The following is a 25,528-nucleotide window of genomic DNA, read 5'->3' on the forward strand; positions in this document are numbered from 1 at the left end:
ACAGGTGTGAAGAAATCAAATGAGTCTCGAGAGAGGGAGAGACTGAGAGAGGAAGGATGGGATTTTATTGGTCGCTCACTCCTTTAAGTGCTAGGAGAAGGCTAGTGAAGTGGCCGCAGCTGCCTGGTCTTCCTGTGCCCCCGACGCACCACACTGGCCAGCCGTGGGCCCCACCTCTTGTCCACCTGCCCTCCGGAAGCTTGAGGTTTCCCCCCTTCTCTTCGGCTCCACTGTGCTGTGTGCCCCGCCCTGCCGAGGGCCACTTACCACACCAGGTAAATTTTACTGGGCCGTCGGGGGCTGGGCAGGCACAGCACAGGGGTCTCCATGGGCCTGGGGCTGGAGACGGGGAAGTAGCACAGGGTGGCTGGAGACTCGGGCACGGGGCCCGGGGAGGAAGGACAGGGGCTCAGGAAGGGGGGAAAGCGGGCTGGTGGTGGGGTGTCCTGGCCCGCCGGTGGGGAGGCGGGTGGCAGTAGTGGCAGGAGGAGGCAGCAGTAATTGGTATTGGGCTGCGGGACAGGGGAGAAAGCAAAGACGGAGCAGTAAGGGGAATATTCAACACAGAACAGCGGGTGCTCACTGCTGTCACCTGCACGAAAGAAAAAGAGCGGTCAGGAGGTAACACTTGCCGGGGGGAAAGGACATTCAAAAGGCTGAGAATGAATCAAAACTCAAACATCGTTCTTGAGGGGTGGATGGCATCTCCCAGTGCCTGGCTCCTGCCCAGGAGGCGCCTGGCTCGGGTCTCAGAGTCGCTGAAGAGTTAAGCAGGGCAGTGACATCACCATCACCCCCCTTTCCGGCCACTGGTCTCCGGCGTCCCCGACAGATGCAGGAAAGTTCTTCCCCACTAAGTTCCCATGTGGAAGCTCACGGGCCCTTCTCCTCTCCCACAGCCAGTCTGATTAGCTGTTCTGGCAGCAACATATGGTGGTCTGCGGGGTCTCACTTAGGTAAGCCTCTCTCCCCCGATCTTCCAGCTGCCCACCCCGGTTGGGAGGTTGTGGTCATGCCCTAATCTGGCCTTTCTGTTGCAGAGGGGAGGCTTGGGGGAAAAGAGAAAGGAGCAGAGAGATCCTGGTGGGCTCACGGGCAGGGAGAGGGAGCAAGCAGGAAGAAGCAGGTGGACAGGAGGGAGGGGTCCAGGTGAAGTTAATGATTTGTTTGCTAACCTCACACTCAATCTGCCAGCCTTGCTGGAGGCAGAGTATGGGCGCCTGATGGAGTCACGATCCAGGGAGACCCCCCTCAGGCAGGACATATCTCTCTGCTCTGGCGCTCAGCGAGCTGGGTCACCTTGGATTGACGGCTTACCGCCTCAGAACCTGTTTCCTTGCCTGCAAAATGAGAGAGGTGTTCTCTCTAGCCCTGTTCCTGCCAGGGTGGTCCTGAGACCACAGCAGTGTGGCTGTCACCTGGCAGCTGCTTAGAAATGCAGACTTCCTGCCCACTCAAACCTACCGAATCATAACTGGCAGTTTATTGAGGTTCCCAGGTATTTCTGGAGAATTTTAAAGTTTGAGAAGCAAGGCTACGAGACAGTGGACCAAACTTATGATGAGAATCACCTGTAGAGCTTGTTAAAACACCAGCTTTGTGGCCCCTTCATTGGAGAGACATGCTCTGAGTCAGGACAGGCCCCAGGTGTGTGTGTTTTATTAACGACCTCCCTGGCGACTCTTAGCAACACAGGAGTTTGGGAAATGCTGCGGTTGAACTTGGTTCCAAAGCTGAGACGCCATTGTTGGAGCCATTGCCTATAATGGAGGGCTCTAATCCTTAAGCACTTGAAAGTGCTGTAGGAGCTTACCCACCCATTTCCAAAGGCCTCTCTTGGCTCCTGGGTGGCTCCTACTTCTTGGAACCTTTCTCTGTAGTTGTCTTTCCCTTCCTTTCTCAACTGCTCTTGCACCTTCTCTCTCGTTACTCCATCCACTCTCTCAGGGAAGATACTCTTGTGGTTTCAGCCACCTCTTACTCACTGCAGGCCCTTGGCTTCCTCCTGGTGGCCAGGAGTCCTCTGCTGAGCAGCAGACCTGGGTAACCAGGTGCTTCCTGGCATCTCCTGGCCTGACCAGGATGTTCCTGAAGACAACAGCTACAGAATAAGCCTTGCCTTCTCCTTGGTTTCTCAGCCGCCGTTGGCCTAGTTTTCTGGGCCAGAAATCCAAGATCTCTTGGATTCCTCCTTTTTCCTTTTCCCCATTCTTGACCCTCACCAAATTCTGCCAGGTTTACTTCTTTAAACTTACTTTCATCCTTCTGGCCCAGACCCTCTCCCGCTGCTTTTGCTCCAGGTCAAGCCCTTTTCAGGTCTCTCTGGGGCCACTGCAGTTGCAGGTAGTCTGGTCTTTTGGCTTCTGTCTGCCCTCACCCTCCTTGCCAACTTCCTTCCCTGGTCCCGGTCAGCTGCTAACAATGCTGATCTGGTAGCGTCCTTTCCCTGCTCAGCCTGCTGCTCCAGCACCTCCAGCATGACATTCAGGGCCCTCGGGAGCAGGATCCTTGCTTACCTGGAGGGCACCAACTTTACACTTCCTGACTTGTAGCCTGATCCTGACCCAGAGCTTCTCAAATTCCACCTGTGCACACAAATCTCCCAGAGAGCCTGTTATATGCGGGAGCCTGTTAAGGCTGGGCTGGGGTTCTTGCATTTTTAACAAGTTCTCAGGTGATGCCCCTGTTCCTTGTCTGGAGATACTGTGAGCCCCTAGCCTCGCTGTAGTTCCTCCATGTCTGTCTGTCTGTCTGTCCGTCCGTCCTCTCTCTCCTCCCTCTTCCTCGTCCTCTCTTCCACACTTTTGTGTCTTCAGCACCTCTGCTGGGTGCACCTTTCCTGCTTTAATCTCCTGTGCTCATTCGCTCAGTCCTGTCTGCTTCTTTGCAACCCCACAGACTGTAGGTCGCCAGGCTCCTCTGTCTATGGAACTTTCCAGGCAAGAATACTGGAGTGGGTTTCCCTTTCCTTCTCCAGGGGATCTGCCTGACCCAGGGGTTGAACCTGTGTCTCCTGCACTGGCAGGCATGTTCTTTACCCCTAGCCAGCTGGGAAGCCACCTTCCTCCTCTGGCCCTGGCTAAATCCTCTCCTTCAGGATTTTTTGCCCCACAGGCCCCTCCCAACACATCCTTAGAACTTTCCTTGGCCAGGGTGTGCTGGTGCCCCACCCTCCCACTAGGCTGGGAGCCCCTGGAAGGCAGGTCCTGTGTGCTTGATTCTTGTATCCCCAGTATCTGTGTGGTGCCTGGCAGATAAGCAGGCAGTAGGTGAATAGTGAAGTGCTGATTGAATGCATGATGGGCAGGAAAACCAAGGCTCCTTGTGCCACGTGCTCTGAGATGGTGGGGAGCAAGTTGAATGTGTTGCTAATATCCCATAGGTCCTAGGGGTATAGATGGATGACTTTATTGATAATCAGAGTTAAACATTTTAAATAATCAACTTATGACCTGTCACATCTCAAACTAAAATATCTTTGGTTGAGCTATTCTCTTACAGAGAGGCTAACCTGGGAGTGGCCTATGGGGTTGGGAGCAGGCTTCATTAGTAGAGGGGGTCTTTGGGATTAACCTTTACCTAAAGCCCAGTCTATACCCAGGATTTTAGTCCTCACATCTACCTTGTGGTGTTGGTAACCACTCCATTTTACTGATGAGAAAACTGAGATTGCAGAAGTTGCCAGTTTATAGGGTGAAGTAGACCAGAAATCTGAACCAGGACCTCAAATTCTGGGCTCTGTGATACCTGCGCCCCTCATTTAGGAGCATGACCATACATGGACTGAGAATTAGGCTTCAGTCTATAAATACAGGAGCATTTGCTATGTCAGTTGTTTTCTAACTTGGGCAGACAGCTTGGAAAGTTGTTGGACGCCGCTGGACTTGCCTGGAAACCCATTCATCACGGCCTCTCAGGGAATCTTCAACAGAACTGACTTGCCAGGTAAGTTATGAAGATTTGGGATTTGCCCTCAAATTTCTCTTCCTGGCTGCTCTTCAAGTGACTATTTCCCAATCCAAAAGAGACCACAGTTGTCTTAGAGGTGTACCTTTTAAAATATGAGTTTGCTGCTTTTTCTTAGTTTCAGACTCCATCATAAGCCCACTCTTAGGCTGACTAGGTCTTGCTACTCCTACAAATCTGTATCTGGTAATGACTAACACTGAACTCAATAAGAAGTGAGGAGAATATCAGAACATTTGGCTCTGTTTTAAAGGGCAAGATTTTGGAAGCAGGCTCACCGGACTCCATCCAGATCACTTTTCCTGGCACATAATGAGAGGGACTGTGCCGGGGCTCCGGGTGAGAGGAGAGGGCAGGCGAGGGCTTTTACTTCCTATAAGCCTGGCACTCGGGGTCAGGAGCGTCTTAGGACTCTGGGTGTCAGACCCCCACAGCACAGTGGCCTTTGGATGGCTCTACATGTCCTGGAGAGGAGAGGCGGCTCCTGGCCAAGTCAGAATGGAGCTGGGAGGTGTTCTGGGAACAGGCAGGAGTCCAGGAGCCTGTGGCCCCCACAGCTCCGTGCCCTCGATGGGCCTGCTGTCTGCTCTGCTTCCCGCTGGTTCCTACAGGTCAATGGAAGGACTCAGATCCTGGGTACAGACTGGGCCTTTGGTAAAGGTTAATCCCCAAGCCTCCTCCCTCTGCTTCTGAAAGGAGAATATGTTAACTGGGCCAGGCTTATTTCTCACTCCACATCCATGTTCACCTTGATCAAGAAATAGGATTTCTGAATCGATTGCATGTCAGACCCAGCTAAGTCTTGACTCGCTGCCTGAGTTTTTCATGTCTTTTTGGAGGGAAAGCAAATCTCTGGCTTGATGAATGCTTTCTGATTGTTCATCTTTTTCCATTTGGTGTTTTGCTTTAAAAATTTAGGGTGTGGTAAAAATGTCTGTGCCTTTGTTTGTGTTAGGTGTTTAAAAGTACAACTCTGATTTTTGCTAAGGGAGAGAAGACTGAGGGGCGGGGGAGGAGTTAACATAAAGACAAAACAAAATTTTCTAGTCCATTCTGCTTATTGAATAAAGCTCTTGTGTGCAGGATACCTTAGTGAAGTGAAAGTCACTCAGTCGTGTCTGAGTCTTTGTGACCCCATGGACTATACAGTCCCTGGAATTCTGCAGGCCAGAATACTGGAGTGGGTAACCTTTCCCTTCTACAGGGGAGCTTCCCAACCCAGGGATCGAACCCAGGTCTCCAGCCTTGCAGGCAGATTCTTTACCAGCTGAGCCACAAGGGAAGCCCAAGAATACTGGAGTGGGTAGCCTATCCCTTCTCTAGGGGATCTTCCCGACCCAGGAATCAAACTGGGGTCTTCTGCATTGCAGGCAGATTCTTTACCAACTGAGCTATCATATGTGAGCTATCATATATGAGCTATGGTGCTGGAGGCTGTGCTGATGGTTGAGAATATGTTTTATCATTGAATCCTCACGGCTATGCTAGCAGGTAGGATCTGTTCTGACTCCCAGGCTCTGCCATTTTACAGATGAGGAAACTGAGGCACAGAGAAGTTACTTCTCAGAAGGACACAGCAAATGAGAAACAGGGCCCAGATGCTAATCCAAGCATTTTGTCGCTAAAGCACTTGCCCCCAACTGCATGGAGATAGGGGACAAGGAGAATCATAAGCCAACTCATTTAGAAACTGTTCCATGGAATATATGAATGAATTTAAAATGCGTGAATTCCTTCTAACAGAGTGTGAAGTACAATGAAAATCGGAGACCTTCTTGGCTATAAATCTATTAGTAGCGGGTACTGATGGTTCCTCTCTTATAAATAGCCGGTTTAGGGGTTCCGGATGATACTTCACATATAAGGGTTATAATGGAATATCACTACATAGGTTTGCAAGCCACATTCCCCAGCTGAATTATTTTTTCCAGGAAAAGTGTGGCATAACACAGTATGGAATGTTAGCCTATTGAGCAAAGGAATTCCACTGTCTTAATGGAATTAGTTTTGTGTAGAACTCAGGTCTGACATGGCAAGTTTTGGTAACTCGCTGCAATCTTTGGGTGGCCCCCAAAATGCTTTAGAAAATTATTTCCCTACGGAGGTGAAGGAAAGCAGGAGCCTGTGAGTTTAGCCACCGAATTGGATGGAGGTGTCCTAGATACTTTCGGTCCCCACACCTCTTTTGCTACTACAGCAGGGTATTTATCAGAATGTTCTGAGTTGCCACCACCACTGGCCTCAACTTTGCCTGAATAAACTCAGCTTAAGTTATTGCCTTGTCCATGGGCTCTCGTTTCACTGGACTGATAAAGGAATTCAGTGGGTGAGACTACACACGTGAAACGAGTGGATCCCAACACACCAAGACTCTACCTTTAGTTTACCAGATTAACCCAATTTGCTATAGTGACTAACATCAATCAGCAGGGTTTTTATGCTCCCTGGATGGCTGGGCCACAGTGGTCCTGCTCATGGTTGCGTAGAGCTCGGACACAGTCTAGAGCTACAATGTGATAATAAAGCTGCTGTTTTAAAATTTATTTATTGTATTATTTTTAAGCTGGTGGATTTTTTTTTTTTTTAAATCAAGGTGGTTTTTAAAGGCTTTTACTCCAAGTGTTGCTTGCCTAGTCACTCATAGTGTCCAACTCTTTGCGACCCTTGGGACTGTAGCCCTCCAGGCTCCTCTGTCTGTGGGATTTTTCAGGCAAGAATACTGGATTGGGTTGCCCTTTCTTTCTCCAGGGGATCTTCTGACCCAAGGATCAAACCCATCTCCTTCCATGGCAGGCAGATTCTCTACCTGCTGAGCCACTGGGAAGTAACATCTCTTATTTGGTGAAATAATTATCCTTCTGCCAACTTGGCTATCTTGTCTATACCTTAGTGCTTTCCAGTCTAGTGAGTCCTCAAATTTGAGGTTTTATAGAATGGAAAGTGAGTTAATTTTCCTTTCCTGTAAGTGTTGTAAGTTCCATATGGAGTGCGCTCAGTTGGAAGAACATCTGTGTTAATCAGACAAACTAAACGTGGAATGGGCCTAAACTGTCCTTTTGAATGATTTATCTCTGCAAAGGACAAAACACATCATGCAAACGGCTACCCAGTTTTAGCAAGAAGGCTAAAAATTATAACGAGTGACTACAGTTCCATTATTTAAACTTAAATTCAGTTTTTAAAAAGACATCCTCAGTTCGATCCATGACAGCATGTATTTGAAATATTTGAGGAGTGATCTTATCTGCCCTATTTCATTCTTAAACAGTTGAATTAAAAACCTAATTCCTACTAAAACACTTCAAAATGAGCAGTTGTTAACTAGGAAGAAACATGAGGTCACTTCTAAGCATGAGATAGGTTTTCCATTCTCAGAGGAGATGTGGGCAAATTTTAATGATGGAGCCTAAGGCAGTCATGGGCAAGAAGAACATCAGTGAGCAGGTGACCAAACTTCTTCCACACACTTACATTACAATGGAGAAGCCTGCTCACACATCTATTTTCAGCCAGTGGAAAGGTAGGAAGGATGCTCTGGGTTACAGAGCATCAACCAATATCTGTGGTTACAGCATCAGGAGTGGTAATAGTGTCCACTGCTACTGGTGGGCCTCTCCCCATCACCCTCAGCCAGAACTAGACTTTTTGCTTGCCCCAGGTGGTGGTGAATCCAGAACAGTTGGTGAAGAGACTCTTAATTGGGTGGGGTGTTAACCCATGTTTATCCTTCCTTCACCCATTCATTGTACCTTTTGCTTTTAAAGCACCAAAGGTAAAAGAAAATTTGGCCAATTAAATAGGAAAAGGAGTTGGGGCTTTGCCTGAAAGGACATCATTTCAGAAGTCAATTTTTTTCCCCCAACTTCATTAAAGCTATAAAATATGCCTAGTTAATCTGAGAGCTGCCATTGTCTAAAAATGCATCCAGACTTAACTGGATGGGTGGTTGCAGAACAGGAGCTATTTAGGATTAGAAAGTCATTGTGCTTTTAAACAAATTGCATGCTGTTTACGAATTTTTGGGCAGTTAATCTGGATCGTTTCCATTCCATTGCAAGCAGAAGACGGCCCTTTCTGCCTGGCTATCCCAACTTCCACATCAGTTCCCCAGAGGAATCAAGTTTGTCCTACAGATGTTGGCTCTAATGGAGATGAGCCTGAGGGACTCTAAACTTCCGGCTGCATTTATCCCCTCTCTGGATACTATTAAGTCGCTCCTGCCTGAAGCAGAGGATGGGTCTTTGCTTCAAAGGCAGCTAAAGAGTGAATTATTTACCAAATTGCACAAAGGGGAGGATTTATCAAGGCCCCCCTCCCCCTTTTTCCCCCAGAGAGGACAACCACAGAACTAGAAAACTTTATTACTCTCTTTCTCGGCAGTAAATTATGCCATTCAGTTGCATTTGAAAGCTTCCCTTCATGCTCTGTATTGAGCCATAAAACTTGATACCTGGGGCCAAATGCCTTTATCCTCCTAGAAGGGTGACGAAGGTGAAAGGGCAGCCATTCTAAGCCAGTGCCACACAAAGGCAGTGAGTGGGCAGAATGCGTGGGCAGTGGAGACCCTTACTCTGCCTACTTCACACCTCTTCAACCTGATGTTCTCCAAAATGAATCTGATCACTAGCAGAAGATCATCAAACCCTCCAAAACCTGAATGAGCCACATGAAAAACACTGGGCTGTCATCAGACCACCTATCTGATTGTTGTCCTTGGTGTGATGCTAGACTTTAAAAAGCTTGTGAATTTCAAAATAGAAAACTGTCACTCACCTTTTAGATTTTGTGAATTTCAATAAACCTGCCACTCACCTGGAGGGGGTTTGCTGGGGCCCGCTTTCTCTAATTTCTTGGGAGTCATGGTACTCTTATGTTTCTGCTTGACTGAGGTTTGGTCAATTGCCGGAAGTCTAGAATCGATCTTACAAGCAGAACTTGCGGCAGATAATCTTGGTTCGGCTTGAGCATCCTCATCACCAGAACTCTACCGAAAATGAAAGATCAGATCTGAGTATCAGTGATCAATAGGTCCTCTTTGCTGGGCAGAGGAAAAAGAGACAAGCCAAATGCAGCAACCTCTCAGCAGAGACATCGGAGTGTCCTGCCAGCTCAATGTGCCCTTTTCACCAGTCAGATTTTCATGGACTGGGTGTAGCAATTTAGAAATAATAGCAAAGTTAATGAGTCTATTTGGTATGACATTATGAAAAGAATGAATTCCTGACCCTTAAGTAATTGGATGACCAGTAAACAGCTCATGTTAAAAGCTGCATATGAAAACATCCATGCATTTAAACTTCTTGATATTTGTTATTTGAACTACTCCAGGGTGGGTGAGGAAGAACCATTCCTTACGTTAATCATATAGTTGACAATGAAAAGGAAATTTAGAGACGTGTGTTGGGACTGAATAAATGAGACCTCATTTAATACTCTGAATTATCGGGTGCAATATAAGACAGATTAATCTTTTAAGAAAGACTCTACTTGTCAGTCTTCTGCAAAGAAGTCAGTATTAATCTATGCATGGACAAATCATGACTCACGTGGTGCCAGAATATCTTAACACAGCCTTACAGATGCAGTGAAATCTGTCTGCAGTGCAGGAGACCTGAGTTTGATCCCTGGGTTGGGAAGACCCCTTGGAGAAGGGAATGGCTACCCACTCCAGTATTCTTGCCTGAGAATTCCATGGACAGAGGAGCCTGGTGGGCTATAGTCCAAGGGGTGGCAAAAGAATTGGACACGACTGAGCAATTATCATACTTTGCCACACTTAGAGTGAAAACAACATACATAATTAGGAGAAACTTGGTCTTGAAGGTGATTTAAGTCCTGCCTTATGGTCTTAGGTCCTGGTGTTCATATGATTTGCTAGGTGATGTGCTCCATGGCAAATAAAACCAAAGGACTGCCTCCCCTCCTCCCAGGGAAAGGGTCACTAAATACTCCTGCATTGCACAATGGTCTGTACTGGCAAGTCCTCTGAAAACGTATTCCTCTGTTGACATAGAGTGCTAAATTGATGCCCACCCCCCCACCCCCCCGCCTCTCCAGTGGTGGCAATTTGTATTGATCTTGCTCCCTGTTCTCGCTGACAGTTGTGGCATTTTCATTTCAAGCCACCTGACTCAGGAAAAGACTCAGGAATTATTGGGTGCAACGTGAGACAAACTCAGCTCTCAAAAAAGTCCCCCACCTGTCAGTCTTCTATAGGGAAGTCAGTACAAATCTACAGGTGGACAGATCATTCTTCTCTGGATTATAAATCATGTTTGGTAACTTAGAGCCTGGCGACAGCCTTCCAACAAATAATTATTGTTTCTCTCTGCATTTTCAGAAAACAGACCACCCTCCGATAAAGGGGCAAGAAGAAGGAAAGGACATAATGAGTTGCTTGTTCTCCCTTTTCCCTTGTGAATCTGGAATTTAGCAGAAGTCCTTGACGATGATTCTGAAATGTCAAAGATGAAACACGAGGTCACTTCTGGGCAGGAGATAGGCTTCCCATTCTCAGAGAAGGAAATGTGGGCAGATTTTAATGATGGTGCCTAAGACGGTCATAGGCAAGAAGAACATCAGTGAGCATGTGACCCAACTTCCACACACTTACATTAGTGAATGGAGAAGCCTGCTCACACATCTATTTTCAGCCAGTGGAAAGGTAGGAAAGATGCTCTGGGCTAAGACAACCAATATCCATGGTTACAGCATCAAGAGCAGTTAATAGTGTCCACTGCTACTGATGGGTCTCTCCCCATCACCCTCAGCCAGAATGAGAATTTTTGCTTGCCCCAGGTGGTAGTGAATCCAGAGGAGTTGGTGAAGAGACTCTTAATTGGGTGGGGTGTTAAGCCATGTTTATCCTCCCTTCTCCCTTTCATTTGTACCAAACGTGAAAGAAAGTTTGGCCAATTAAACCATGCCTAAAAGAGTTGGACACAACTTAGCAATTAAGCAACAAACAACAAGAAAATTATGTTTGGAATCATGCACTTGCCTTTCAAATACATCTTTCTCTGGTTCCTGGTTCTATAAACCTGACTTCCAGTTGTGAATCCCTCTCTTTTTTTTTTTTTAACTTTTTATTTTATATTGGAATATAGCTGATAGTTTCAGGTGGACAGCAAAGGAACTCAGTCATACATATTATGAGTATGATAATCACTCTTAGGTCCAGAAATTACAGCTGAAAGTGAGTGTTTGGTCAGCTGGAAACTAAACCCACAATGGAAAGAACTAGAATACTTATAAATGCACTACGGGGTCTTTTCCTGCTTGCTCCATTGACTCATCTTAAGCCAATCACTTCAACGTTTTGTGTCCTCATTTGGGTCTTGTCATGTACTCAGCCATTCTCATGCATCCTCTCTCCTGAAAGCCCATTTCATTATCCAAGGAGGGTGAGCCTTGGGTGAAAGAAGTTGTAGTAACTCATTCTGGCAATAAAATGTAATATTAATATATAAGACTCTGTAGCCCAACATCCTGGGAGTGAATCCTCGCTGTTACCTGTGTGACATAGTGTTAGTTTTAGGTAGTTCATCTCTTTGCCTCTCAGGTTTTCTCATCTGTGAACAATAGTGCCTTCCTTTAGGTGGTTCTGTGAGGATGAAATGAGTTAGGATATGTTTGTTGCACTTAGAACACTGCCAGGCGCTGAGGAAGTGCCGTGTAAGCATTGGCTTTTGAAATTAGCCGTTCATGTTAAGCCGTTTAAACAATTAACTAGCTAACTACTGAACATTAACTGCTTGCTGTTGAAACCAAAACCATAAGCCCCTCTGAGAAATTCTAGTGGGTTTTCACGTATTTCAAAGAGCAACGGACAGCAAGGTGGGGCAAGTCCTACACTCGACTCTTGATTTCTTCCAAAGGCTGTATAATTTATGATTGTGACATAAGTAGCCAGTTGACATTTATCTAGCCTTAAGAAAAATGTGGTACAATTTCCCCTTCAGACAATAAAGCTCTAATGGAAAATATTTAACATTTAAAGATGATCAGATGATAATAATTAAATTATACTGATTTAAAGCTGATTTTAAAACAGTGTCTCCTCCTCTTGCAAGTTTAAAGAGTAATTACAATTTTCATTCATTCTCCCTTATGTTCCTATGTTGAAATGTCACATGGAGGTGGAGGCAACAACACATTGCTATTCCTTTAAGAGGAAGAAAACTAGCTCTGTCTTTCAAAATCAAAGCCTGAAACATGAAACAAAAACAAAACTGGAAAGCCTAGACTATATCATACATGTGCAGACATTAGATTCTCTCTTGGTAGTCTGAAAAGAGTCCTAAGAGAGCCATGTTAACTAAAGAAACTATTATTGAAATTAATTTGTATATAGGGTATTAGGATTTTTGTAATTAACATTTTTCAAAGATTCCCCAGCTTGCTCTTTGGGCATTGTCCATAATAAAGTTGAGATATTACCTTAGAGCTAGAATCTCTCAAAAGTTCAGAAAGGGGCTTCCCTGGTGATCCAGTGGCTAAGATGCCATGCTCCCAATGCTGGGGGCCTGGGTTCAATCCCTGGTCAGAGAACTAGAGCTCACATGCTGCAACTAAGACCCATCACAGCCAAATACATAAATAGTACAAAAAATTTTAATCAAACCAATTAAAAGAAAAAAAGTTCAGAGAAAAACTCATACAGGAAAAAGAATTTACCTTAGGGTATGTATGTGGCGCTGGGCACTCACTGAAGTAGGATTTTGAAACATTATAATGGTTCTGGTTAGACCTTCTGGAAGGTAGAGACCCAAGAATTGGGAAGTGGGATACATTTTCCCAAGGATGTGAGAGTGACTAGATCTTTAGACAAGGACCTACTGATGTTGAGTCTGAGACGGCAGGGTGACATTGAACAGAGATGATCAGAAGAGCAAGGAGACAGAAGTCGTCAGGAACAGAAAGGATCAAGTCATTTTCCAGCTCTTGCCTGATGGCTCATTTCCAAGACCTAAGGAGCTGGTTCTCAACCGGTATGCCGCCTCCTCCCTCCCTCCCGTTGCTGAATTCTGATTGGTGTGTGCAAATCCCATTGCAGTCATGTGTCACGTGATGGATGGAAGGCTGAGCTGAGTGGATCTTATGACCTAGTGTAGAGATCAGGACATGACTTGCTGTGAATAAGAAAACAGGCAAAGAGCAGTGTCAGGCTGATGCCAGAGAAAGCCAGTGTGCTTGTTACATTTGAAATAAAGCATTCTCATGAGATGGTGAAAGAGAAGGATCAAGGTTGTGAAACTCGACACTCAAACAGTAATGACACGGGAAGGGTGGCCAGGGGACTGTGGGTGCAAACGTGTGTCTTCAGAGTGTTGTCCTCAAAGTCCACGTTCCTACTGTGCCTCAAACACAAAAACTGCCTTTGAAAATCGAGGGCAGCTTGCATAAATATAGCACTGGCCAAGAAGTGCATTCCGGTTTTTCTATTACGTCATACGGGAAACCCCAGATGAACTTTTTGGCCAACCCAATAGCATTCGGGACAGGATGGGTACCTTTATGAGTTCAAGAAATATAAAGTTAGCAGCTTCTATGCAGTCTCATAAAGCTGGCTAAATGTTTTCTTTTCCAGGGTGGGGGTGGGGTGGGCAGAAAACTGTCAGGGCAGCAATCCCTGGGTTTCGAAGATCCCCTGGAGAAGGGAATAGCAACTCACTTCAGTATTCTTGCCTGGAAAATCTCATGGACAGAGGACCCCAGTGGGCTATAGTCCATGGTGTTGTAAGAGTCGGACACGACTTAATAGCTAAACCACTACCAAGGGCAGCAAAGTTCTTTCCATGTGCAAGACGATTTTGAAATTGCTTACCAGGATTGTAAACTTGAACAACAGTAAAGAACAGATTAGTAATTTTGCAGGGGTGGGATTTGGACTTGGGTACCACTCACCTAAATCCCACTGCTTCTTCACCCCGTTTGTGTCTCCCACCTGAAGATGTGGCTGCCAGGTGGGGTTGGATGAGATCAGACTCAGCAGGAGAAGCTTTTGGGAGTCAGCTGGGCTGTCATGTACCTGAATTTCATGAGCCGTTGTCTCTACCAACGACAGCTATAGAGAAAATGCTCCTGTCTGCCATCTTTTCTCTGATTCTCATGCTAGCAAGTTGGAATGGGGTTAACGTCTTCATAATCTTTGATCACCTTTGGGGCTGCTGTCTGAAGGAGAGGCATTGTGGGTCTTTAGTAGACCCTGCTTCCTGTTTATGAGACATCCCCCTGGGGAAGGGCCTCTGGCTGAAAGCTTTGCAAGCTACTGAAATGGCAAACATGACCTGTTTTATGACACTTGCTAGTATTTCTTAAACCCAACTGAATCCCTCATGTGCTTCAGAAATCATGGTTGGTTTACATGGGTGGTAACCATACATTTTCATGCTTGGGGGACAAGCAAATGTAGTGTTTTCTGAGACGGAGTTCTGTTTGGTGGGCAGTGAGTGAGGAAGTGGCACGTGGCCAGGAAATTGTTGGATTTAAAAAATTTGAACACTCCAGTATAGTGTTGTGTAGCACACTGGGACTGCCCTCTGTGAGAGGAGCATCTGAAGAACGTGAAAGATGGCCTTTAAGTGCAGGTCATCCATGAAAATACCTCCTACTCGAAACAATAAGTCATAAAACATCTAATTGAAAAGCATCATATGTACCTACTGTGTCTTCAGCCCTCACATACAAATAAGGTGCTTGCAGTGTGGGCGTGCTCAGTCATGTCCAGCTCTTTGCAAATCCATGGACTGCCAGGCTCTTCAGCCCATGGGATCTCCCAGGCAAGAATACTGGAGTAGGTTGCCATTTCCTCCTCCAGGGGATCTTCCCAATGCAGGGACTGAACCTGCATCTCTTCCATCTCTTGCATTGGCCAGTGGGTTCTTTCCCACTGCTCCATTTGGGAAGCCCGTGCTTGCAATGGGAGAGGTGCAATACTAGCCATACTAGTGAAACTATGTTTAGTGAAGTATAAATGGGGTGGTACCAGTTCTAAATTTCAGAGGCATTCACAGCAGAAAAAGAAAAAAAACGAGAAGTGAAGGGATGCTTCATGGAGGAGGTGGTATATTCTAGGTGGTATTTGCTATGAAAGACTGATAGGAACTGGCTTTGGCTGGAATCAGCACAGGAGCCAAGGTGTGAATGGAGTGACACACGAGGTGTGATTCTCAGTGAGGCACGTGGCCAGAACGGAGGGCATGGGGAAGGGAGGTAGGAAATATAGCTGGCTGGCACAGTCCCCCACACATCGTGGGGGTCTCTGAGATTCAAGCAAAGGATGGAGAATCAATGCATTGGAGAATAGGGTCCAACTGAAGGTTTCTGAGTTGAAAGCTGTCATTTTAATGTGGTATTTGTGGTATTTAAGATTAGCTTGTATGTTTCTTTCAGGGAGAAAAAAATGAAGCATCCAGCCAATTTGCCAGTGAAATGATGTTTTTGTAGTTTCAATGGCTTATTTTCATAAAATGTAAGTCTCTTCTTTATTGCAAGAAAAATGCATGTTCATAATGGAAAACTAAAGACAAAGAGAGAAATTTTAAAGCATTCAAAGCTCCATTAACCTTGGAATAAAAACTGCAAGTCGCTTGGTCTGTGTTGTTTCAGAGCCCTTTTTAATGACTCTGTTGGGGACTGCTAGCTTTCCACTGAAATCCCTGCTCGAGCGATGAGAGCCACAGCTGGGATGTGCCGCCCACCCCGAACTCAGTGACTCAGTTTCCCCTGCAACAAGGTGTTGCCCTGGGAGGAAAGGCTCCCTGATGGGGTGGGAGCGGGAGTGATGTGTGCAGCTTGCTTCAGAGATCATCTCTGGCCCTGCACCCCAGCTGGAAAGGTATGTGTTAAACAGAAACATCACAGGCCTGAATCCCTGTGAGTCCTAGTGGAGGAGAGATGCCTTCTGATCTGGTTCAGCCAACCTGGGCCATCATATGTGTAAGAGATAAACCTCTGTCTTGATTGCATCATCACATTTTTGGTCCCTTTGTTATAGCAGCTAACATTACCCTACACATATGTTTATGTATCCCCATAAATGTTTCTTTTCATAGAAATAGAATTGAACCATACTTTACATTGTCACTTAACAATACATTGTATCCATAGATACCTTTCTACAATTTTTTCAACCTTATTTTTAAAAATTTCAAATCTATGGAGAAGTTGAAAGAATAATAGAAATAACATCCCTTCCCCTTGCCAATTTGCTTTCTCTCTCTCTCTCTCTCTATATATATATAATGTATATATAATTAATATATATATTCTTTTTCTAAACAATTTAAAAGTGACTGGACTTCATGATACTCTTACCCCTGAATACTTCAACATGCATCTCCTATCAAAATAGCCGTTCTCCTACAAAGCCACAATACTGTTATCCGACCCAAGAGAATTTAATAGCTTCATAACATCACCTAATATGTAGAGCATATTTGAACCGAACTGTCACCAGAGTGCCTGTTTCGATCTACGGTCCAGTGAAGATACGCCAGTTGCATGCACTTGCTATGTCTCTCTAGTTCTCGGCCCTTTTTGCCTTTTCATGATTTTTACTGTTTGAAAAGTCTCAGCCTCATAGAAGGTTGTGTGTTTTGGATTTGCAAGCTTTCTCATAATAAAATTGGGGGTTAATCATTTTGGGTAAGAATATTGCACAGGTGGTGGTATCCATCACCTCAGCACAAAACAACACTGTTTGGTCTCTAGGGCAAGGAGCTGACTGCTAGGTTTCTGACTGTTAGATTTTTTCTATATGATTTTTTAATATAAAAGTGCATGTTTCCCTTTTGTAATTAGTAGGTAATCTATGGGATGATTCTTTGACAATAGCCTATTAATTACACATTTTATTCAATAATTTTAGCATCTTTTGATGTGCTTTGACTGAATTGATAGTTACATCATAGTAGCAAAATGATGATTTTTCTATTATTTCTTCTACAATTATTAGCTGGTATTCTTCTCTAAAGAACTTTCCTTTCCTCCCTTCTTGTTTGTTTACTTGTTTGTTATCATTGTGGTCTCACGGGCATATTTTACTTAATTATCTCATCACATTTTTTGAGGCTCAGGAAGTGGTGAATGGGAATTCATTCTAGTCTGCTGTTGACTTGAGTCCCTGAGCACTTCTTCGCTTTCTGGTACAGTAAAATTTCATAGCCTAACCTTGTACTTTACCTGGCTCAGACCTAGAATCAGTTGTTTTCCCAGTAAGCTCTAGTTCCTTCTAGTTTAGAAAGCTATTTAGAAATCAATATCTGCTTGCTATGCGCATTTATTGCAAATAGAGGGACAGTGTTCCTAAATCTTTTCACTGGAATTAATTAGAAATATGTATTTAAAAAATTATAAGCTCACAGAAATATTTAAAGTTAAATATTTTATGGGGTTTTCCCTTCCTTTCTTTTATTTTCTCTCTCATATTTAAAATCTTTATTCCTGTTATATTAAAACATTTATTAATTTTTTACTCTGCAATACACATGAAATAATTTCAGAATCACAATACAAATGTTACTCTAACAAACCCACTAAGTAAAGTTTATTCTTTCTTAACAGCTCTCTTTGTCTTTACAATATATTCACATTGTATGGCTCTGTCATAATTATTTCTGTTGGTCATTTAGGTTGCTTCCAATTTCTTCTGTGGTAAATGATGCTATGATGAATATTCTTATATATTTATGCACATCATCAATTATTTCTTTATTTCTGAAGGGGGAATTTATATTGGTAGATTAACAGTATCACAAAGATTTACAAATTTTTGTTCCCAAACTGTCCTCCAGAAATGATGTATTAATTTATATTTCCAGATGTACATGCCAGATTCTACAAGTATTCTCCAACTACATATTATCTTTTAGAAAGAGTCTTTGTCATCTTGGGAAAATACTGTAATTTGTAACTTGTATGTACTTTTAATTTAATTATTGAGTAGGTTCATTTATTTTAGCTCATCTGTTTAGAATCTATATTCCACCTATTTCTAAAAAGGGTCTGAAATGACTTAAAAGCTAAACTGAAAAGAGTGTAAAAAAATGGGAAAAGACAAAACTAATTTATGGTGAAAACATGCAGAATAGTGGTTGCCTCTGAGAGGGATGGGGCGGGAATTGACTGGGAAGGGGCATGGGATAATGGAAACTCAGTGAGGGGTCAGGTTATATGGTTACAAGCATTTATCAAAACTCATGAAATACTGCTCTTAATATCTGTATAAGTCACGGGAGGTAATTTTTACCTCTAAAATTTAAAAATAGGAAAAAAATAGAACAAATCAAATCACAAAAACCGTAAACAAATATTCAACTCTAGCTAACGATGTATGTCGGAGAAGACAATGGCACCCCACTCCAGCACTCTTGCCTGGAAAATCCCATGGATGGAGGAGCCTGGTGGGCCGCAGTCCATGGGGTCGCTAAGAGTCGGACACAACTGAGCGACTTCACTTTCACGCATTGGAGAAGGAAATGGCAACCCACTCCAGTGTTCTTGCCTGGAGAATCCCAGGGACCGGGGAGCCTGGTGGGCTGCCGTCTATGGGGTCGCACAGAGTCGGACATGACTGAAGCGACTTAGCAGCAGCAGCAGCAGCAGCAGCAGTGATGTATGTATGTGTTAGTCGTTCAGTCATGTCTGACTCTTTGTGACCCCGTAGATGGCAGCCCACCAGGCTCTTCTGTCCATGGAACTCTCCAGGCAAGAATACTGGAGCGGGTGGCCATTCCCTTCTCCAGAATGATGTACTGGGTTGGCCAAAAAGTTCGTTTGGGTTTTTCCATAACATCTTATGCTTTTTAAGTTTTTTCCAGGGGGAAATAGGTCGAGTACTGATGTTTGCAAGTTACTTTGAAATGCACCAAAACACAAGATGGCTCAATGGATGGATAAGGGGCTAGACACGTGATAAAGCAGGTGTAGCAAAGTGTGAACACTGTAGTATCTAGGTGGTGGGGATGTGGATATTCATAGTACACATCTGTCAGCCTCTCCGTATGTTTAGAAGCTCCTGGTAAAATGCTGGAGGGAAAGGGAGAGCGGCGCTATAGATGGAGAAGTACAGGTGTTTTCAGGGCAGCTGGGATAAACGAGGTACTTTTGGAAAATGCTGCTGGTCTTCTAATATATGGTTCATCATAGACATTCATTTCTTTAGATTAAAAAATCTTGGCCGGGACTTCTTTGGTGGTCCAGTGGTTAAGAATCTACCTTCCAAGGCAGGGGACACAAGCTCAATCCCTGGTCTGGGCAGATTCCACAGGCCACAGAGCAACTAAGCCCGCACCCTGCAACTACGGAAGTCCGTGAGTATGCCGCAATGAAGGATCCCTCACGACGCAACAAAGATCAGTAAGTTAGACCCGACACAGCCAAATAAATAAATAAATATTAAAAAGCAACCTTTCTCTTCATAATATCATCAGGTAACAATGAGAGATCAGTGATCAACTCAGTAAAGTCAATGTAAGATAAATTTTAAAGGAAATGTCTTATCTTACACTTGGTGCTTTAGGATGAGCATACAGTTACACTAACAGGGAACCTCCAATGGAAAAGGCAACACAACTACTTATGTTGGGACTATGAGAATAAGGACTCAAAGACTGCCCTTACAGAGCTGACGGGGACTTCCCTGGTGGTCCAGTGGTTATGACTCTACATTTCTACGGCAGGGGTCATGAGTTCTATCCCTGGTTGGTGAACTAAGATCTTACATGCTGTGTGGTGCAGCCAGGAGGGAAAAAAAAGAACGAAGGGCCAGGCTGGGAACTTTAGCACTGGGCCTGTTGATGGGCAGCCAGAGTGGAGTGGGTTACATTGTGAATAGGAAGTGCATCTTATTTTATGCATTTGAAAATATTATTGTGAGAAGAAGAGGCAAAGAAGTCATCATTATTGCCTAAGAAGCCTGTGACAGAAAACCAGGATTTACTCCCAGGTGTAGAGTGAGAAGAGAAGCAAGCCTGGAGGAATCCCAGGACTGGAGAAGGGAGGAGCAGGAGAAGCCAGGAGAGAATCAGGAGACTGTGGCTTCGTAGAAGCTCAGGGACACAGCATTTCAAGGAGTGTGGCGTGGCCAGGTGAGTCAGAGCTGCCGAGAGGTCGAGCACAGTGAGGACCACAGGAGGCCTTCTGCACCACAGACGTGGAAGGCATCTGACCAAGAGCCATTTCTGTGGAAGATGTGCATGGCAGCCAGGTTGGAGTGGGTTGCATTGTGAGTAAGAGGTGGGGAAACGGAGTCAATCAGAGTAAATGATTCTTCTAAGAACCTTGACTGGGAGGGAGAAGAAATAAGCGGAGGGGATGTAGGCTCAAGGAGGGTCTGTTCTGCTAAGTTTTAGACAGGAGAGCTTAGTGTTAGTTGCTCGGTTATGTCCGACTCTTTGTGACCCCCCTGGACTGTAGCCCTCCAGGCTCCTCTGTTCATGGGATTTCCCAGGCAAGAATACTGCAGTGGGTTGCCATTTCCTTCTCCAGAAGATCTTCCTGACCCAGGGATCGAACCCAGGTCTCCCACATTGCAGGCAGATTCTTTACCATCTGAGCCACCAGGGAAGCCCCAAGAGCTTAGGTCATGATTAAACACAGATGGGAAGGCTCTGGTACAGAGTTGGGAGGTGCAGGAATGGAAATGAGGAGAGAGCTAGGAGGTGGGCTCCGGAGCAGAGGTGGAGACGTTGATGACTGGATGGCAATGAGGGGAGGGCGGTGCAGTTTTCAGCAGCCTGGGTACAGACCCAGAGACCATGGATGAGCAGGATTTTGCCAGAGAGGTATGGAAACAAAACAAAGGGCAAGGCAACATTAAGAGGATCAAACACAGAACACAGCCTGCTTGGGAAGGGAAGTTTAGCCCAGAGTGGGCAATAAGAGGGCAAAGGGAGACGAACCAGTGAGCCAGAGGTTCCCCATGGGAAGAAGTGTCACAGTAGAAGTGGTTGAGCAGAAGAGCAGGAAGGCTGGTGGTGATCAGTAATTTTTAGAGATGGAGAACTTTATCTGATGATGCCAACTAGGATGTGGTGTTGGGGAGGGTAGCAGAGAGGGATGGAGGGGGACCTTTAAGATGCTTGAGGACCTGAGGAGGCAGGGTGTGGCTAGATCACCCAGGTAGATGCTGAACTCATCTAGGCCAGGGGTCCGCAACCTCTGGACCACAGACCGGTACCTCCTGTCCGATCAGCGGTGGCATCAGGTTAGAAATAAAGTGCGCAATAAATGTAATGTGCTTGAATCATCCCCAAACCATCCTCTGCCCCCTGGTCTGTGGGAAAACGGTCTTCCATGAAACCGGTCCCTGGTGCCAAAAAGGTTGGGGACTGCTGATCCACGCTTGCGACCAGAGTTCAGGAGACGGGGTGGAGAGGAAGGGAGCCACGGCCGGTCCTCACTGAAGAGGGGAGAGTGGCTAGGAGACAACAAGGATGACGGCAGCAGGGAATGGTGGAATGAAGCAGCACAAGCCCCAGCGGACGGCGTGTCCAACAGAGCCAGTGGAGCGGTGGTCTGACAGCAGCGTCAGGGAGCAAGAAGGGCGCCCTCCTGCCTCCTGATCTGAGGAAGGGCTGTGGGGGGATGCGAACACCACCACCCCCTCCGCCAGGGGGAGCTCTGGTGCACATTTCCTGTGCTGCGGGGAGACTGGCCTGCTTACCTGCTCCCCAGTGAGCCTCTGTGACTCCGACTGTCTCTTCCGCCTGTAACCTCTGCCCTACCCTGGCTCCCCACCCACTACTCCCAGCTCCCCAGTACCTGCCCGTGTCTTAATATCCAACTGAAAATCAGCATCTCCAGAAAGGTTTCCCAGGTTTCCCTTGCCTTCTTATCACACTCATCAGATACTATCTTGACCTGCAGGCATTCGTGTGATGTCTTATTTTACCAACACTATGAACTACCCGAGGGTGGGAGCGAGGCACAGTTTACTCATCACTATCGCCCCATATACCACCCAACACAGTGTCTTGGACACCAGTGATTTATAATTCTGCAAAAAGAAAGCAATGTAACAGTAAAACAAAAGGAGATTTTAGGATGAAATGCTATAATTATAAATTGTACTTAATGCAGGCATGCCTCTGAATAATCACATCTTGCAATGGAAAATTTTTAAAATTTTGATATCTGAATTTTAATAGGTTTTTAACAAGTTTTTTGGTTTTAAAAAGCTGTTGGAATCTTTTTTTTTTTTTTAAGTAGGGGATTTTAATAAGAGGTTGCAAATGGAAACACACAGCACTACATAAAATGTGAAAAGAGCCACTTTATTATAATCTTCGCTCATGCAATTTCTGAGCTGCTCAGTCCAATTAACACGGGGAACTCTTGGGGTCAGATATCAGCAAGGCTCGGTACCATGGATTTCACTGAGTGGGGATAACCAATTGGTGTTTGTCTGACCTGGCCGCATGGCAGAGTCATCCTGTGGAAGGATTGACCCTAGGCTATCCTGCTTATCTGTTGAAAAGGCAGGATGATGCTCTGGAAGCAGCTGCAATTTAAACTGACAGTTGCCCCATTTTCCTGCCATGCCCTATTTTAAGATTTCCTAGTGGAGCTCAGGCAAAGCACAGAAACAAAAAAGAAATGAGGCCCGGCTGGTTCTGCCTGGATGCAGTTATTCACCCGTGCCATTGCTGCTCTGAAAGGTCTGTGGGTCCTGGCTGTGTCCACAGAGGGGCCTGTGCTCCAGGTCTTCCAATTACTCTGTAATCTGATCGCAACCTTCACATGAAATGTTCCCTTGGTATCTCTCATTTTCTTGAAGAGATCTCTAGTCTTTCCCATTCTATTGTTTACCTCTATTTCTTTGCATTGATCACTGAGGAAGGCTTTCTTCTCTCTCCTTGCTATTCTTTGGAACTAGGTGGCAAGAATACACAGAAGAACTATACAAAAAAGATCTTCATGACCCAGATAACCATGATGGTGTGATCACTCACCTAGAGACAGACATCTGGAATGCAAAGTCAAGTGGGCCTTAGGAAGCATCACTATGAACAAAGCTAGTGGAGGCGATAGAATTCCAGTTGAGCTATTTCAAATCCTAAAAGATGATGCTGTGAAAGTGCTGCATTCAATATGCCAGCAAATTTGGAAAACTCAGCCACAGGACTGGGAAAGTTCAATTTTCATTCGAATCCCAAAGAAAAGCAGTGCCAAAGAATGTTCAAACTACTGCACAATTACACTCATCTCACACACTAGCAAAGTAATGCTCAAAATTCTTCAAGCCAGGCTTCAACAGTGTGTGAACCAGGAAATTCCAGATGTACAAGCTGGATTTAGAAAAGGCAGAGGAACCAGAAATCAAATTGTCAACATCTGTTGGATCATCAAAAAAGCAAGAGAGTTCCAGAAAAATGTCTACTTCTGCTTTATTGACTATGCCAAAGCCTTTGACTGTGTGGACCACAACAAACTGTGGAAAATTCTTAAGAGATAGGAATAGCAGACCAGCTGACCTGCCTCTTGAGAAACCTGTATGCAGATCAGGAAGCAACACTTAGAACTGGACATGGAACAACAGACTGGTTCCAAATTGGGAAAGGAGTACGTCATGGCTGTATATTGTCACCCTGCTATTTAGCTTATATGCAGAGTACATCATGCAAAATGCCAGGCTGGATGAAGCACAAGCTGGAATCAAGATTGTTGGGAGAAATATCAGTAACCTCAGATATGCAGATGACACCACCCTGGTGGCAGAAAGCAAGGAAGAACAAAAGAACCTCTTGATGAAAGTGTAAGAGGAGAGTCAAAAAGTTGGTTTAAAACTCATCATTCAGAAAACTAAGATCATGGCATCCAGTCCCATCATTTCATGGCAAATAGATGAGGAAACAATGGAAACAGTGACGGACTTTATTTTTTGGGCTCCTAAATCACTGCAGATGGTGACTGCAGCCATGAAATTAAAAGACGTTCGCTCTTTGGGAGAAAAGTTATGAACAACCTAGAAACTTATTAAAAAGCAGAGACATTACTTTGTCAACAAAGGTCCATCTAGTCAAAACTATGGTTTCTCCAGTGGTCATGGATGTGAGAGTTGGACTATGAAGAAAGCTGAGTGCTGAAGAATTGACGCTTTTGAACTGTGGTGTTGGAGAAGACTCTTGAGAGTCCCTTGGACTGCAAGGAAATCCGACCAGTCCATCCTAAAGGAAATCAGTCCTGAATATTCATTGGAAGGACTGATGGTAAAGCTGAAACTCCGATACTTTGGCCACCTGATGAGAAAAACTGACTCATTTGAAAAGACCCTGATGCTGGGAAAGATTGAAGGCAGGAGGAGAAGGGGAAGACAGAGAATAAGATGGTTGGATGGCATCACCGACTCAATGGACATGAGTTTGAGTAAGCTCCAGGAGTTGGTGATGGACAGGGAAGCCTGGCGTGCTACAGTCTATTGAGTTGCAAAGAGTCGGAGATGACTGAGTGATTGAACTGAACTGATCTCAAAGAAAGCCTCTGGTTCAGCCTGGTGAGTTACCTGGTGAAATGTTCAATTACACCAAGATGATCTCTTATAAAATATGAGTGAGTCCTGGGTCAACTTTGGGCTAGTCTGAGTTTCCTCTGTCCACAGAAAACTGCTTGTGTGTTTGTGTGTGTGTGTGTCAGTAGGAAAGAAAGATGCTTTCATCTGAAAAGCCAGCCGTCTGAGGCAATGGTGGACTTATGTCCAGAGGTCAGCTCCAAAGATTCTGCTCAGTCATGAGTTTTTGTTTTGTTTTGTTTTTTAACTTTTAAATTTTGTATTGGAATATAGCCGATTAACAGTGCTGGGGTAGTTTCAGGTACACAGCAAAGGGACTCAGCCACACACATACTAGCATCCATTCTCCCCCAAGGGGCTTCCCAGGTGGCTCAGCAGTAAAGAATCTGCCTGCCAATGCAGGAGATTTGGGTTTCATCCCTGGGTTGGGAAGACCCCCTGGAGAAGGGCATGGCAACCCACTCTAGTACTCTTGCCTGGCTCAGCCCATGGACAGAGGAGCCTGGTGGGCTACAGTCCTTGGGGTCACAAAGAGTCAGACACGACTGAGCACACAGAGCCAGCAGCAGCATTCTCCCCCAAACCTCCCTCCCATCCTGGCTGCCCCATAACACTGAGCAGACTTCCCTGTGCTGAACGGTAGGAGAGAGCTGCTTCTGTCTCTATATTCTTGCCCACCTGGGATTAAAGGAACCCACCGAGAGCTTTAAAGCTGCCACCTGTCCCTTGGCGGAGTGGTGAGCCAGGCTCTCTGTAGCTGGTTAGTCTGGTCATCAGCAGTGAGGTTGTTTCCAGATGGCTGATGGCAGTTTCAATCTTCAGAGCCAGACTGGCCCTTGTTCACTGCCTGTCTCACCAAACCACCCTCCTCTGGATGATTAGAAGCCAGGCTGGGGATTGCTCACCACCCTGGTAACAGTACCCGCTTTCTTCTCTTGCTCAGGGGAGGGGTCCTGCTCCGGCTGCATCACTATGACTTCAACATGAGCATATTCCTAAACTGGTCTTGCGACTGTCAGCCTTCAAGCATTCATGGAGTGCTTAGCATGT

At 45.3% G+C, this 25,528-nt stretch overlaps 1 protein-coding gene across 1 annotated transcript in view; it reads right to left on the minus strand.

The window, feature by feature from the left end:
• Window positions 1-25,528, minus strand: part of MARCHF10 (membrane associated ring-CH-type finger 10) — a 98,241-nt gene that overhangs the window by 39,976 nt on the left and 32,737 nt on the right. The window contains exon 4 of the mRNA XM_069541684.1: window positions 8,779-8,950. Coding sequence (XP_069397785.1) covers window positions 8,779-8,950 — 172 coding nt within the window. The remainder of the gene's footprint in view (window positions 1-8,778; window positions 8,951-25,528) is intronic.

Source organism: Ovis canadensis, chromosome 11, assembly GCF_042477335.2.
Source record: "Ovis canadensis isolate MfBH-ARS-UI-01 breed Bighorn chromosome 11, ARS-UI_OviCan_v2, whole genome shotgun sequence".
NCBI classification, from domain to species: domain Eukaryota; kingdom Metazoa; phylum Chordata; class Mammalia; order Artiodactyla; family Bovidae; genus Ovis; species Ovis canadensis.